The 17,576-nt window shown below is 31.5% G+C and overlaps 1 protein-coding gene across 2 annotated transcripts; it reads left to right on the forward strand.

Annotated features, from left to right (window-relative positions):
• The first annotated feature begins 1,352 nt into the window (after nt 1-1,352).
• On the forward strand, nt 1,353-16,258 carry LOC130451697 (gamma-1-syntrophin). 2 transcript variants are annotated; one of them, XM_056790884.1, is made up of 9 exons: nt 1,353-1,749; nt 1,990-2,198; nt 2,313-2,472; nt 2,529-2,654; nt 4,557-4,903; nt 4,959-5,117; nt 5,212-5,436; nt 8,249-8,452; nt 8,510-16,258. In XM_056790884.1, exons 2-9 carry the CDS (start codon nt 2,001-2,003, stop codon nt 8,615-8,617), a joined length of 1,527 nt encoding a protein of 508 aa, XP_056646862.1. In that variant the 5' UTR covers nt 1,353-1,749; nt 1,990-2,000; the 3' UTR covers nt 8,618-16,258. The 2 variants fall into 2 exon arrangements, with proteins under 2 accessions (XP_056646862.1, XP_056646861.1); XM_056790883.1 differs by having other exon boundaries at nt 1,429-1,749; nt 4,560-4,903.
• The last annotated feature ends 1,318 nt before the right edge of the window (nt 16,259-17,576 follow it).

Below are 17,576 nucleotides of genomic sequence, written 5' to 3' on the forward strand. Positions count from 1 at the left end.
ATAAAAATTACTGCATGTAATTATGGACGACCTTTTATAATTACTATATGAATGTAAAATAATTTATTTGGGACACCGTTTTCAAAGGTCACGAAATAGACGTTTAAATAAATGAACCACTATTATTGTATTGTATTGTATTATTTTTCAACACATAAGGTCATTACAATGAGTAACACCTTTGTATTATTTAATCAAATACTGTATTATCATATTATATCCAATAATACTCTTAAAAAAAGTTACAAATCTTCAATGAAACATTAAATTTTCTTAAAAATAACTAACAATGATCATTCCTGGTGGTCAGGCAACCATAAAGGCAATGGACTAATAAGAATTGCCTACTAATTTTCCAAGGTTGGTATAGAATAGGTTGCGGTATAACGTGGATGCGACGAAAATGGTTACAAATTTGATGAAAACTATTCTGAGAACAAGTTGATTTGTGCCAATTACGGCCGGTTTGGATTATATGGATTTGATTCTAATGTAGTTTTTTATGAGTTTTTCTTAAAAATTTTATGTAGACATTAGTTTAGTGGACTAAGTTTATATTAAGAGAGCATTTTTCTGTGGATAGAGACTTTGTTTATTGGCATTGATACATATATCAATTATTTAAGTGAAATATTATAAAACTATATTTCTCTTAAAAGTTAATGAACATTTTGGATGTCCGGAGGAGGTTAGGTTAGCTTAAAAAATCTGGGATTAAATTAAAAGCATCATCGTTATGAAAGAGTAGCGTATTTTGGATGGAAATTTCGTAAAATAGATACTTTCAAAAAAATATGGCGTATATTTTCTTTATCTTAAAAAATTAGAAAAGACAAACATAAAAAATGTTAAAATTCTAAATATAGTTAAAATAGATTGGTATAGTCTATAATGTTTTTTTGTATTATGGTCGTTTAATAAACATAGAAAAGTACTTGTCTTTTTCAATATATTTGTTGAGAAAAGATACCAATTCAGATATATATTGAATTAATTATTTCGGTGAAATGCTGTTACTATACTAAGTAAATATTAATTTATTTTCATAAGGCAGAACAGATATTTGAAATAACGATAAAATAAATTAAATTAACTCTGATATAATAGGTTTTAAAAAAAAATTGGTAGAAGCTTGAAGCACAAGTATCAATAAAATCACAAACAAATATCTGATATAATTAAATTTGGAATGTAATTATCGTATACTATTGGATATTTTAGAAAATTTTTTCTATCTGATGAATATATCTAGTTTTATATTTATTCTCAAAAAGTGTCGACCAATCGACAAAAGCCATACCATTGAACAGATGACGTCACGCGTAGATCAAAGTTACCGGGCAACCTATACTCTATCAACCTTGCATATTTCCAACCATCCCTTGATGTTTTTAAGGCCGTAACTTACAAAAGTGAAAATAACGTCATCGAGTGCTATGAAGTTCTGCGTATTTTTTGAAGTTGCGCGAAGTTGTGCCTCAAGAGCTTGATATTTATTTGTTGAATGGTTAGACCTACCCTATCAAAATTTTACTACCCTGTACTACGAGGGATAGGATTGGGTTTCACTGTTTTCGTAAGTGTGTCAGTGGATACGTCCCAGTATTAAACTGAAGAAGTTTTCAAATTCTTATTAAAATGGCTGCTACTACTGCAAAAAATTTTCCCCATGAAACGTCAGAAGGGTGAAAATGATAATATTGTATAACAAACGTTAATTAATGTTTATTCGTTTATAAAATAGAAGTAGTGAGTATCTTTTTATCATTTTTCAAAGTAAATTTCTGATCTATTATTGTCAATTCGTTCTTTTTTCGCAATAAATATGTTTTGTTGTCAATTTTGCATGAATTTAAAATTATTAGTTTTACTCATTATGCTTTATACTTATAAATGCATAAATGTTGCTGGAGTAAAACTTATGAATGTTTTTTAAACACCTATACTACACATCAACTGCTTATTTAGTTGATTATTGTATTATTCTAGTTGATTTAAACATGAAGATAAACACTACAAGGATGACGACCCCGATTGAAGAGAAGGTTGATCAAAAACTAAAAGTTAGGACTGGAATGGTAACTGTGAGTGATGGAAAAAGTAGACCTATCCCCGTACAGTTACATCTTTCCATGGAAGTATTACGTTTACAGAAAGAAGAACTCTTACCACCTGAATCTAAAGCAATTAACACCAAGGTATATATATATATATATATATATATATATATATATATATATATATATATATATATATATATATATATAATAGTATATAATAGTATTTGTATTTACTATTAAATATATTTATAGGAAAGAATGGTACAGATTAGAAGACAGAAAGTTGGAGGTCTTGGGCTTAGTATTAAAGGAGGAGCTGAACATAAACTGCCAATTTTGATATCTAGGATTTATAAAAATCAAGCTGCTGATCAAACTGGAGAATTATTTGTAGGGGATGCTATTATTAAAGGTAATATATTTTTTTTCCAACTATAATCTTTAATGAAGTTTAACTAATTCTTGTAGTTAATGGAGAATACATTACGGCTTGTCCTCATGATGATGCAGTTAATATATTGAGAAATGCTGGAGATTTGGTTGTTTTAACTGTGAAGCATTATAAAGCAGCTACTCCATTTTTACAAAAACAAGGTAGATTATAAGAAAATTGTTTGAAAATGTTAATTTTAAAGTATTTCATATTTAATTTTCATTTTATTTTATTTTAGAAACTTTTACTTGTGAATCAATTTAGAACCATCATCTAAGTTGGAATTTCTGGAACAATTTGTGATATTCATGGTGAACACACTGTTTACACCACCACTATACCAACATTCACAATTACACTGTCAGTCTTTAGAGACTGAAGGTGAAACTGTTTTACCTCCAGTCTCTGAGGATGATAACTTGGTTAACAAAACGCGCGTCAGACAGTGCAATTGTTAGTATTGTTGTAGTGGTAGTGTAAACAGTGTGTTCAGTATAATATCCTCATGTCTAAAGTATTTTAGCTAAACACCCTATAGTTGTCAACTTTTGTATTAGTCATAAGTCATAAAACTTAGATGATAATTACCATTCTTCCCTTTCTAATTTGTTCTTCTTTCTTGAAACCAGAATTCACGTTTACCCTTTAACTATTCGCAACAGTTGACTTGTCCCTAGTAAAAAAATTATAAGGAAAAAATAAGAACTTTGAAAGGTCAGTCTTCGTAAAAGTAGTATTAGTAAAACTAGTAATCACGAACTGAATATAAGGTTCAAATATTCGATACAGATCATGTTATATATTCATAATAGTCCAGTCATTATAGGGGGCTGACATCGAAAAATCCACATACCCAGTATATTACTACATAAAAACTTGTATTTTGGCATCCTAAAACTATTCTCAAAATTAACATATAATTGGATGTTCGCAAGTTTTAAAGTCGGGGATCAAGTGTCAATATTTCATTGTCCAACCCCAGGAATGTGGTTGGCGTAACGAATTCTGGTACCTATCATGACTATTTTACCACCTGGACCAGATGAATACAATATTCTGTAACTGCAAAAGTGGCTGTGGCTCAAAATGAGGATGCAAGAAAGCAGAGTTGCAGTGTTCTTTAGCTTGCGGCCAGTGTAAAGAACAAGCTTGTCTCAATGCTGTACCATATCAAACCGAGATTAATTTTGTAAGAAACTTTGTTCCAGAAATCATGAATGACTGAGACATATGGCATTGAAGACAGTAATGAAGAGGAACTTGAAATCCTTCAATAGAGGGACAATGACGACGATGATGAAGAAGAAGAACAAGAAGAAACATTGAGATTAGAACTTGTTCTCGAAATGTTTATTAATTTTGACAATAATAAATCTATAAAATGACACGTTTAATAAAAACATTAATCAGAAATTTATTTCTTTTCTTCTTTATTTCTATAGAAAGTCATTAGTAAAAATTAGATTAGAATTAAAATAAAATATAAGTATTTTCCTCAACAAATTCTTATTTACGTGGCAATAAAAGTTAATAAAAAATGATAATTATACATTTAGCAATAAATTATAACCTTAATATTATGAGTTTTTGATCGGGACTTCAGATAATTTTCTGACCGCGTGCTTTGCGTCCTCTATCTTGAAAACAGTTCAAGGTAAAAAAAATGTTGAATACAAAAGTTGTAGAGAATTAAATTAATATTGATAACAAATACAAATAGCGTAAAACCCATAGAAAACGAGATATTTTCAAAAATGTAAAAAAAATTTGTGACCTTTGACCCCTAACTTTAAAACTCGACCTCAGCCAATTATATGTGAATTTTGAAAATAGTTTGGCCTAAGATGACTAGACTATAACTATTTTTATAATTAAAATTCTAACTAATAAACTATTAATTTATTCAGTTAATTTTGTCAACTTTATTTTAAATTTCTTCAAATCTAAAATAAGTTGATTGTAAACAATTAACTTTTTATTAAACTCTAATAATCACATTTGAGTGAACTTGATATCTTGAAAAAATATTGTGCTAGGATTGTATAAAGACATTATATTTCCAGAAGAAAAAGAGATACAGCAAGCAGCAGAAGCGAATGGTGATGAAAAGGCAGCTTCTGATGAAAGTTTGAGAATAACAAGTAGTACTAGTAGTAGACCCAGCTCTATTTGTTCAGAATTAGATCAAGAGAATCCATTAACTCACTGGGTTGACATAGTAACTGTACCTCTTATGATGGCTTATGTCACACGATACATTTTTGGGACTGACAAACTTAGACCAAATGCATTTGAAGTTCGAGGGTTGAATGGAATAAGTACTGGGATCATTCAGTGTGACGATTCCGCAATATTATCTCAGTGGTTGAAATATATTTCAGATAATATTATTGGATTAACAAATTTACAGGTATTCGATTTGTTAGAATTTTTTTATTATTTAATTTGATTTTTTTTTATTTAAGATGAAACTTTATAATAGAAACTTCAGTGTTTCGGATCGTATAGAATACATGGGCTGGGTGAATGAGGGTGTTCTGAATAATAACCATCCTTGGCAAAACTACAAACCTAGATTTTTTGCATTAAAGGGTACTGATCTAATGTTATTTGATAACCCACCGGTAAGTCAAAAAATATTTGCAAATCTTCAGAAATACAATCATTTATATTGACTAATTATATTTGTTTTTCTAATCATTATGAGTTTTTTTGCAGCTTAATGTGACTGATTGGGGAAAATGCCCTCTGATGTTTAAAGTGTATCAAACAATGTTCAGGGTGATAAAAGATTCAGAAAATGTCGATGAAAGACAACATTGTTTCTTGGTACAAACATCTGGTCAGGACTCCAGATATTTTTCTGTTGAAACCAGACAGGAACTTTTGAAAATTGAAAACGCTTGGCACTGTTCTGTATGTACCGCCGTCATGAAATTGGGGGTAAATATTGCAACTTTTTTTATTTATATTTTATGGTGAAATATCGATCTGAAATGAACAGATATTTTAAATTATAGGTCTGTTGAATGGCTCCTACCCTATATATTAATGTTGTTTTGGTATGAGTTTCAAACAGACTAGCCTTTAATCTTTAGTGGTTGTTTTGGTATAACAATTTCTTATTTAAAATTAGGCAACATTGCACGAATATAACCCAGACAGAGATACAGAATGTGTTGGTAACTATTAGAATCTGTTAATAATCTAGTAAAATGATACAAAGTGTCCTTTATTTTACCCCCCATCAACGTATAGTCTCGGATTACATAAATTTACCTACCTAACTTCAATTTGTTGTTGTATTCGTTAAGATTTATTGTACACTGACCGCTCCTAATGGGAATCAACTTCATAGCTAAGTGATTCCAAGTGTCCTTTTTCACACTTGAAGTTCCATTAACGTATCAAATTACTTAATTTTATATTATATTGATGTAACTAACGGTTATAAAATAATTATTTATCGCTTTTATGTACAATAGGATTTTAGTATTTAAAACAGTTTTTAAACAGATACAAGGTTCTTAATAGTTTGGAATTCGTCGAATACGGTAGTTGGATTAAGGAAACCAAGTTTAATTGATTTTCTTGCATAATAAATAGTTTTTTATAAAGTAGTTTTGATACAAAATGGTCAATCATCATTGGTTAGCTCGAAGATACATTACAGTGGTGGTATTTGGATTTATTTTATATTGTTTATTCAATGACTAATCCATTATTTTTTGTACAAAACAAAAACGTAGTATTGAAAGTTGTTTTAACAAGGCCGCAACTGAATTGAGAAAGTTTTTAATAGCCTGTTGAAATCTTGCATATTTAGCCTGGCACAAGATTTAGTATAAAATTTTTGTTTATACAAATGACTAAAATGCTACAAAAGTTTTTTAGTAGTTAGTTATATGTAATAGAATGTTATATGACAGATGTTGTGATACAAATTACTGACAAATTTTGTTTTTAAAACACATTAATTAATAGGCAATGCCCCGAAAAAAAATTGATATAAATTACGTCTTTATATTTATTTAAAAGTAAAAAATTGTAATGGAAATTGTAAATTTCATTTTCACATCAGATTCACATCAAATTATACTCCAATATGTATTGTACGGGGTATGGCTATTAAATAACGAGACTGGTGATAAAAAAACATTTTATTTTGATGTTATATATATTTATTCATTTTTCCTGTATCCCTATATCTCTCCATGAGAATCTGAATATTAATTACATATTATATAGAGGTCGGCGTAAGTTAGGCAACGCACTCGAAGAATTGGCTGGTATCCATGCTGGAGGTCTCGTGGGTTAGGTTAGGAATTTTGTAATAAAAGTTTGTTGGTTACTCTTACAGAGTTTGATAAAAATATAGGAGTCACTTTATATTTGACACTCTGTACCTTAATGTTCATTTTGAAGAATCGATAGGCAGACGAGGATTCGTTGAGTAGTCCGCACGGTTATGTGACCTGACGCACTTGGTTTTTTCCTGTTGAGCTTTCTGGAGGACCGCGTTTTTGCATTTGGACCTTCCTGACTTCCGACCTGCATTTGAAGAATAATTTGAAAAGCGGACAGCTTGATATGTTAAGCCAAACTTGCGTCTCCATTGAGAAACGTTATCGTAAATACATTGATCAAGATGGGCATTAATTTGAACCCTTTTTTGAATCCCCTTTGTAATTTCATTTTAACACTGCATTTTTCCTCTTAATGCAAATTTGTTACCTGACTTAAGCCGATCTATGTGTAATTATTATAATTTAATCTGTATATTCAATGTAGAATTTGAAGTTTTTTTTATTGAAATTGAAATATGTTCAAAAATAAAAAATATTAGGTTGATAACAAGTTAACACAAGTAACACATAACAAATTAACCTTGAAATTTAGAAAAGTTATTAAAGTTGTAAGTGTCCTTTAACAGTTGTGATATGGAAAGAAAAGCTTGAAGGGAAGCTGTTTATAGATCTAATTTCTTCAAATTTTCTTACTCTATTTTCTGGAATTTTCACATTATGAAGTTCAATAAGCTGGATGATGTTTTCTTCGGGACAAATAAATTTAAACAACTTGTTGAATTTTCATTTTTATAAGTCTTATACCAATTGTAACATAAAGGATTGTATCCGGGTGTCTCATTTTTGTTATTTTCCAGGGGCTGGTTTTTTTATCTACTTTAATGTCATTTTTTTACAATACAGAAAACAATCAGTTGTGAGAAATTCAAGAACAATTTGATTTCCAACAAAAATTTGCTCTTTTCCTACCCAAGTTTTTCCTGTTTTTGTCCATAGTTCCTGGTCTATCCATCTCTTGGTCTACCACTAAATTTTTTAATAGCGTTGTTTTATTCTTACTGTATGTCGATACCTATTCTGCTTTTTCTTGTTTATTTCTTTATACTGCTGGTTTCTTCTTTTGTTCTTTACTTAATGTCTTCGCTTTTCATTTTCCCCCAATTAGTTTTCACCGTTAATTCCTCTTAGGGAATTTCTAATATTTTATTAGAATATATATTGTTTTTAGAACTCTATATTATAACCATATCGATATGTAAAGTTTCTTTATCTAAATTTTGTGCTCCAGTGTTCACATTTTGTTGTTTTTTGTCCTTGACTATTTTTTCAATTATAAGTAGACATATTTTCTTCTATGTTATTCTTTCCAACTAAAATAATCTGGTTATATTTCAAGTAACCAGTGTATTTTGTTGTTAATTTGAAAATTAAGCTGTTAAATATTTTAGAACAAGACTTTTACCGTGAGTAGTAATGGAAAGACTGCGGGATTAACATTGGATTGGAATCTAGGATTCTCTTTACACGAAGGTGATTCTAAAACTCCCGTTTGGCAGTATAAATTTTCACAATTACGGGGATCATCTGATGATGGAAAATCAAAACTGAAACTCCATTTCCAGGATATCGAATCTAGAGTTATTGAAACAAAGGTGAGGTAAACAGTCAAACAGATTAAAATATTCATATTTTTCCTCTTATTTTTACAGGAACTGGAATGTTCGATATTGCAAAGTTTACTGTTCTGTATGCATGCGTTTTTGACAGCAAAAGTTGCCTCAGTAGATCCAGGATTTTTATGTTCCGTGATACCATAGACTTAGAAATAAATAGAACTGATTTTAAATTAATTAGTATCAATTATGGAAGCAGAATAAACATCAGTTTTGTTTACCGGCACCCACTGATGTATTAATCAATAATTTTGTAAAAACCCATATATATTCTGTTAATTCCAAATTCGTTGTTGTGATTACCTGTAAACAAAAATTTTGTGGCAAATGTTCGAAAAGTAAAACTACTAAGATGTTCACATGATAGTAGATGATGCACTTTTAATACTTTTTTATTTTTCTATATCTTATTTTGTAACAAACTAGAAACTTTCCAAACCAAAGACGATTCCTAAATATTTCCATATTTCCAAGATTATAAGCATTCTTTTTTGGATAAGGACACTGAATTACTACAAAAATTGAATCAGAAATTGTTAATATATGAAGCATATCCTAGAATATCTTCTTATAAAAATAAATTTCCTTGTATTATAATATACTACACTAACAATTACACTGTTTAAACTGTATTTTTGAATCAGATATCTATGGAAGACTCTTAAGGAACAAACAGTATAGTGGTACTAAAATGTACGTTTAGTGTGAATATATACATGAAACAACATTTCTAAAAATTGTCTTTGGGAATGTATCTCTGGCTCCCTTATAGAGCATTGCCTTCTCTGAAAGCACCCAATGGGATTAAGTCTAGCAGAAATTGATGAGTCTAAAAACAGTTAGGAAATGGATGAAACACTCAATGAGTTAATCTAGACTATCTCACAACTGCAAGCGAACACAAGAAGAAACTTGGAAAACTGAATATCTAAACTCTTCAGAGCTACTGGAATTGGAAAACAAAAACAAATTTGACCTTGAGATTCTAGTTTGATATAATCCTTATCTATCTACCCATTTAACTTTGGTTTAGAGGCACACATCACTAACAAAGAATAGTAGATGGTAGACTCTAAGCCTGTTATACTAACTAAAAGAGGTAAAATGTACAATGATGACTCAAAGGATGAATGGATAGGTCGGAGAAGGCTTCTACTAAGGACACTCCATAATCAATAAATTTTTCTCACTTGGAGAACTTGCTTCCTTAATGCAAGTATTTGCTGTGATGCAATAATTAATTGACGCCATAGTAACATAGCAATCTGAATCAGCTCAAACTGTAAAGCTGCCATAAAATCTATAACTGTTGAAATGGTTTCCTACATGAACTAGCTCTTTTAGGTGCCTGGTCACCTACGGACATAGAACCCATTATTGCTGATGCTATTACATCACTTAGTAGTCTGATTGCAAGATTGATGGAAACACCTGACATAAGATAGCCCAAGACACTTATCAATGGACCTTCTGCCTATTAGCAATCAACTGCTTCACTTAAACATGTGCCAAATTCGACTGGTCACAAGTATTTTAACCAGACATGGTCATTTAAGACGCCATCTCCATGCTTAGGCATGGAGATGTCCAGTGTGCTTAGTGACATGAAAAGATTTAATCCTGTTCATGCACCAAACCAACTACGAACTATTCAACTTTGGCTCGTTTCTGTAGTATAAATAAGGGTGTGGTATTTATATGTATGGATTTTGGCCAAAGGATCTATTGTGTCCCCTCTTTCTTGCTGCGATATTGGAGAACCCAGTGCTTCTATTTCAAGTGCTCCTATCTACCTTCTTTTCCATTGTTCTGTAGCTGATAACACAGAAAGGTTCAGGTTCGGGACTCATGAATGACTTGTCTGTCCCCCGCTTTAGCGAGCAATAAAGCTCCGTTGTGTTTTGGAATCTATTGTAGGATAACTTGTTTTGCCTAGTTTAAGTTTTCTAGGCAATCCCTAAGTTTATATTTTATAACATTGGAGCTTAGAGCTCTAATGGCTGCTTGACTATTGGACAGGATTATGATCTCTTATTTGCGATAGTTCCTCTCTAGATTGAAATGAACCCATTTTTCAATTGCATAGATTTCTGCTTGAAAAATACTTGTGCTGCTCATGCTTTCAGAGTGTTTGATTCTAGGCCCGTACACTCCTATTTTGGTTCTGTCTGCTGTTGATGGCATTTCTGTTTATTTATTGTATGGTGTTATGATCTCATGGGTGGTAGTTGCCACAAAAAGATCCAGATGGCTGCTTATAGAGAGGTCTTAAACTACTGATAGGAAAAATTAGACTTGGTAGAAATCGTTCAAATATTGCGTGGAGTAATTCACAAAAGATGGTCCTTAAATAAAGTTTAAATCCCGACTAGTATTTTGTAAACATTGCTTTTCACAATATGTATGTATCCACCATCTTGGATGTCAACTGTCGAGTATTTTGTGATGTCTGTGACACTAATCATGTGTCATCTGTCGTTTACACCATCTGTCAACTGTCGTATACTCCCTCTTGGATTTCATTTGTGTACTGTGGTGTCCCACCTATCATCTGTCGTTTTCGCCATCTGTTTACTTCCATTACACGAACACCGTCTTGTATTTACGCCGGATATGAATCTATGGAAGGCTCAAAGGACTAGATGGTTTTATTGTTGTGGTGTTAATAGTTTATTTGGCATCAAACTTTTCAGAAATTCCATTTTATTTGGTTTTTAGACATTTTTATTTAAAATCTAGTTAAATATTCTTTGGTTTGGAAATAGTAAAATGTTTTTATAGCTCATAAATATAACGATGTTCCTCGTAAACTTTAGATTAAAATTGAGTTGTTTTTAATTAATTCTGTATTTCTCGAAAATACTAACATCAACATACTAGTTAGATATGATTCATTGACTGTTCAAATATTTATCCACATTTAGAAGAAATATTGTATACATGAATACTAACTACCAGAAGTAATTTAACAAGTATTATTTAGAACAGGGCTAAGACAAATGGATAAAATTTTGGAAAATAATGAATATACAAGAAGATAATAGTTTTCTATAATTTATTTTTTATATAATGTGCGTTTTATGTTCCTATTATGTTTTGAAAAATAATGGTTAGGTATAGATATACAAGTTATTTGCTATTTTTTTATTGAGTATAATCCTTTGACAATTAATTTGTGTTTACTTAGAACGTCCAATTTATAATCAAAGAAGGATATACAAAGAACTAACTTTATTTTTACATTATATACATATTAATTAAACATCGACTTTTTTATAATAAATTGTATAAATTGCTTATTATTTTGGTACAGTTCACTACCAACACTCACAATTACACTATCTTACTCTCATTTTGATTACCAAGTTACCATCTTCAAATATTGATCTTGCTTATAGTAGTTATGAACTAGTTTACAACATATGCTAGTGCAGCTTTTCAGGTTCATAAAAACTGGAAAGCTTTAACTACAGAACCAAAACCGCTAAAGGCAAGACATCATAGTTATCTCCTCTTGCCTTTTGGTCCTTCATCCTGCATGCTTAAACGAACGCTTTGTTGATCATTTGTGCTCTGTCTAATTTAGTGACTTTAAAATTTCCATCCATATGTACCATTTCCATTTGAAGCATTCTTCGGTAGTGACTTTGAAGGCTTTGTATGACATATTCCAGAAATTCAACTCAATTACTCTGGTAGTAGTATTTTGTAGCAACTCATTTTTAGGTAAACTTAGGAGCATTTTTAGATACTTACTACTCACAAAAGTGAAATAAAAGTTTGTAAAATAACAGTGTTTACCTGCAAATAGGATTTGTTTTTCCTTTAAGAAGAACAAAATCAATTAACTTCCACTAATGTAAAAATATATCTTTAAGGCTTAGAATATACGCATATTTTTTAATGGTTTGATGTCTTCATAATTATTTAAAAGTTTATGGTTGCTTAACTCGTATTTTTTTAATTTTATACCGGTTAGGAAGACGAAAACAAAACACAGTCATCAATCCAATCATTAGAAAATTATTTTTACCAACTGTTGCTATGATGAATGTCTCACTGTCCGCCATTTTGGATGTCAACAGTCGTGTATTCTGAGACACCAATCATGTGTCATCTATCGATACCACCACCTGTCAACTGTCGTATATATTGGATTCCATTTGTTTATATACTGTTGTGTCTCACTCATCATCGGTCGTTTCCTCCATCTTGGATATCATCTGACGTCTGTACTGTGATGTCTCACCCATCATCTCTCGTTTCCGCCATCTGTCAATTGTTGTGTGCGTTTGTTGTCTATGACCGCACCCATTATCTGTCTTATTGTCTATGATCCAATATCTGTGGTTACTGCCAACTTGGATGTCATCTGTCATGTTTGCTGTGTTGTCTTTGTCAACTGTCGTTTCCGTCATCTGTCGAAAGATCTGTTTGTTTTCATCTAACTACCCTGTATACAATTCCAGATATTATTTATGTTGAAGACGGACATTAAACAAACTATTAAATAAGTATTGTGTATGTTTGTTATGATGCCTTTGTGAATCAGTGTTTTGTACGAGATACAAAATTAGTGAACGTTAGAAATAGTCTGATACTCAAAAAAAAAAATGCACAAGTATGAAGTAGAAGAAAGTATAAATTGAGGTACTCAAGCTATTTTTAACTGAATATATTGTTTTGTATAATGTGAGGCATGGTTAGTTTCTCGTTTTAAAAAGTAACAACATAAAAATTATTTTATGTGTACAGGGATTCGTCCAAAGTTTTATTTTAATTGGTGTAAAAAAACTACATTTAAAGGTGACCACTGTTCTTGTAAATGCATTGAGGTAGCAGAAAGTTGATTTTTTTTTACAGTTGACCAACCATATAAATCATAAATTTTAGCTAACCTCACAGGTATTAATCACATGGTAGTCATTGAAGATTGCACTAAAAGTGATGGTTCCCACGAGAGATCAATTGATCTTGTTTGATCTGTGGTACCATCTTGTCGAAACTACGTTTTCTCTACATCCATATGGAGTTTGGCCAATAAAAAAATCCTCCATTATGTTGACATGACGTTCAGAATTGACTTCCAAGAACTATACACCAATAATAACTATTCTAGATATTGCATACCAACCAGATATATGTTCTATATGCTTCTCATGTTTTTTTGAGTTTGTGAGGGTAAAAAAATTTGTTCATGTATTCTGAAATAAGTAAATGAGGATGTAGATTATCGAGTGAGGTTTCAAATGCATTTTATAGCTTTGTATACTTTTATATTGGTGGAAATTGAGTTGTTCATGAAGAATTTTTAACGCTGTGCGGTTAGAAATCCCTAATGCAGCCGAATGTTTGCTTGGTGATAGTTTTTTTTTACTTTTTTGATTTTTGGATGTTTTAAGACGAAGTGATTATTCTACAAGGTTCTTTACGTTTTTTTGCACATTATTGGTATGCATAAACGTACCTACACATCAACAAACTGATTTCCGATTATGTACATCACCTGTAGGCGCAGTATTGAGATATCTTTTGAATGCATGTTGAATTGAGATGACTGAAGGAAAAGTAATCTCCACGAGGAACGTGAAACTTACTTTCATAATTTCCTTTTGGTGGTGTAAATAAGAAAGTAACCACGCTCCACGTTGTATCATTGTCTGTTGTATCAAAAATAAATAAGAAAAAGATCTTTTTATGTTGTATATCACTTTTTTTACAGCATTCAGAATATTTGTATGGTATGATTAATTAAAATTAAAACCGCATACCATAGTAGCTTATAACTAAATTGAAACTTCAGAAATGCTTCAACATACCTTAAATAATATTCAAATTGAGGTAAAAAATAATATGAATAATTATTTTTCATAAATTTTAATTATATTAGTGGTGTCCCCATCATCCAATGGAATCAAACCAGTTTACATTAGTAGTAGTACACCGAGACGGAATAGTTCAGCAACATTTTTTTGATAATGTGATAGCTTTACATCAAAAATTTAACAACATAACCTCAGAAAAAAATTAATGATTGTGACCTCTTAGTTAAATATGATTCTGTACACGTCTAGGTTTGATAAGAGAATATGATCGATGTTTACTTTCGCTGCACCAACTCAAACATTGAAGACAGTCGTTTACAGTCTAAGAGTATTGCCTTAAATCTGCTCTTGTCAGAGACCACATTCCCAATTTTGGCTTTGGTTTGTAATGGCAAGGTGCTTTGTAAATTTCAGTTAGACCAAATCTCATCAGGTGCTTTCTGAATCGGTGATATCCTGTAAGGAAATCAGTGAGAAGGTGTAGTATATTTTTGCTAAGATGGAGATATTTATTAGATCCCACCGTATAGAATTCCAAAGGAGTGGAGTAGTCTAATATTGAAGCATCTTTCAATACTATATCTATTATAAACTTCCTTATCAAACTATTTGTAGCACAATCGCAAAATAGTATTATACAGCTAGTTGTCTAGAAGTGTCTGTTTAACGCTTGGTTGAACATTTGATCTTCTGCGCGTTTATCTACGTTCTTTTGTTTACATATGATTCTTTCAGTGTCTGCTAATCCTTTCTGTCCTAAGCATGGTGCCTCCAACGTCGAACCCCTAGCTGTTTCAGATCCGCCTCATCGTCCTACAACCAGCGAAGGTGCTGTCTTCCTCTGAATCGCCGTTCTCCTCCGGATCCTCCACGCACCGTATTTCTTAGGATTACAGGACATTATTGTCTTTTAAATTGTGTGCTTTGATCTTCGTGAGTGCCCTTTAAACCTGAGCGCTCTCTGGACTGCCCAGAAGCACTTTTCTCCGCAGCTCTTGCCTTGATCTCCATTGTCACGCCATTATTTTCAGTTATGTTCTCTGACTTGGAACGTGGATTGGGAAGTTGGTTGAGGTTCTCATGTTCATTGATTTTGAGTATACTGGCTTTAGCTGCTCGCTCGAACTCCTCAAACCGCTCCTGAAAGAGCCGAAGTGATTTGTGGCATCATGTCAACATCATCCGCATAGGCGAGGTGCTGGGTGAGCTTATTGCAAATAGTTCCTTCGGGATTCGTTTGGGTGGTCTTTGCGTTACCTTACAGTGAGAACTTAAACAGTGTTGTCGCTAGTGTTATGTTTAACGCAACTCAAAATATCTGCTGTTTGGTTTTTTAAACAGATATCTTTACTAAAAAAATTTTCTTTTAAACATGATTGAAGAAATTATTTCTTTTTGGTATCATCCTTCTCAGTTGAAAATATTCGATTTTTAATTGCCATAACCAACTGCGTGAAACCTCCCCAAAATTTCATTTTTTTATTATGGACAAACATATTTGGTTGTGTTATTTTGTCAAGCCTTACATTACATCTGTATGCTGTACAAAAAGTACTAGGTTAGTTTATGTGTCATTATTGCTATTTTGAACATAAACTAGAAATAGCGAAGACTCTTATTATTAAGGATCTAGTTGAAGAAAATCATTGTAACTCATCATATCATATCATTGTAGATAACTTCTAAACTAATTATTGATAGTCAATCATGGATTCGTTCAATTATAAATATAATCGAGCAATAAGTGTACTAGAAGTTTAAGGCATCCCATTTTAACAATTATTTTACATTTAAAAATAAAATTTTGTATATCACAACCATTTTTGAAAAGGAAGTTGGAATTTTTAATTAGTGGCTTATAGGAACTGAGAGAACTGTATCTAGAATTGTGTTTTGAAAAGACCATATAAAGTAAATTCAAAATATAACCTCTAAATAAAGCTATTTTCGCTTCAGCTAATTGTTGAACGTTATTTTCTTTATTATTATATCTGTCGTGATTTCCTGTAATTTATTCCCTAAAAATTTATTCTTCTTCTACAGCGACGTGCTGAAAAGTGACAATCTAACTGTCAATACAGTTTCACGTACCTACGTCTGGCTACATCAATATATATCTGATAACTGATCTACATTCAATTAATTGATTAAAAAAATTGGGATGTCCTTTACTTTATCCTAATTCTTGACTAGTTTTTCGAACCAAAGTTTAATGAGTGATCTTATTGTTAATTATTGTTGTAAACATCTCATAAATTTTAGAATTTATCAAATTATTTAGGTAAATGCTGACGATATCTCAACACTTTTTGATTGTCCCTCGTATCTTTGCTTTCATTTGAATCTAAAAAGTTTGCTGTTTAACACGTTAACTTTGACCAGTCATCATGTGACCCTTATATAGAAGAATATTTATATCAATGACGGCTATCGTTTCATGCTCACCAGATGACGCTAGTGGGGAGTGAAGTATTGAAGTGTAGCTGTCAAATTTGTTATTACCAGAGATATGAAGGGGAGAATAAGCGTCAACATCCGCGAATATACTAATGCTGTGAACTGCCATTTTGATCTTAGATTCGGCGGCAAATTTGAAAATACGATAATCTATAGGGTTTAGACTTTATATCATATAACTTGTATGAACATTGTAATATTTTAAAACACGTGAAAACAATTTTAAAATAAGCAATACTTCAACATAGACAATCTATAGATGTATAGGTCAACTTATTTTTTTCTTTAACCGGAGCTACGGTCCTTTGAGAACCAGGGCCTTCTCAAAAATCGACTGCTAATCCTTCCTGTCCTGAGCGTGGTACTTTCAACGTCGAATTCTTAGTTGAATCAAGTTCGCCTCAACATCATCCAACCAGCAAAGCGCGGTTGGGAAGGATTGGGAAATTAATCGGTTAGTTAGTTTTAAACTGCTGTTTATTTTTAACAGTAGTTAAAGCGAAATGGTGCAAGTGGCCATCAGTCATGCAAAGATCAAAATGGAGGTTCCACGGCGTCCATTGAAATTTGGATGCGCCCTCATCTAGGCTTATTATCTCCTCCATATCTCTCGTCATTACCATGTCTAAATAGATAAATAATTTGTCAGTAACGTAAAAAGTTTCTGAAAGACAAAATGTTATGGTGGTAATTTTGTGATACTTTCAATAGAAAAAAATTATAACTGTAATTTACGTGACAAGATATTCATTTGTTGGAAAAATTGTACCTAAAATGAAAGGGAGAACGAACTATTGATGTAAAATACTTCAACTCAAAAC

The sequence above is a fragment of the Diorhabda sublineata genome, chromosome X (genome assembly GCF_026230105.1).
Source record: "Diorhabda sublineata isolate icDioSubl1.1 chromosome X, icDioSubl1.1, whole genome shotgun sequence".
NCBI lineage: Eukaryota > Metazoa > Arthropoda > Insecta > Coleoptera > Chrysomelidae > Diorhabda > Diorhabda sublineata.

Excerpts from the sequence above, each read along its gene's own strand:
- LOC130451697 (XM_056790884.1), top strand. The coding sequence starts at position 2,001 with ATGAAGATAAACACTACAAGGATGACGACCCCGATTGAAGAGAAGGTT. Across the intron at positions 2,473-2,528 it reads AGGGGATGCTATTATTAAAG|TTAATGGAGAATACATTACG; the intron begins GTAATATATTTT and ends TAATTCTTGTAG. Across the intron at positions 5,437-8,248 it reads CCGCCGTCATGAAATTGGGG|AACAAGACTTTTACCGTGAG; the intron begins GTAAATATTGCA and ends TAAATATTTTAG.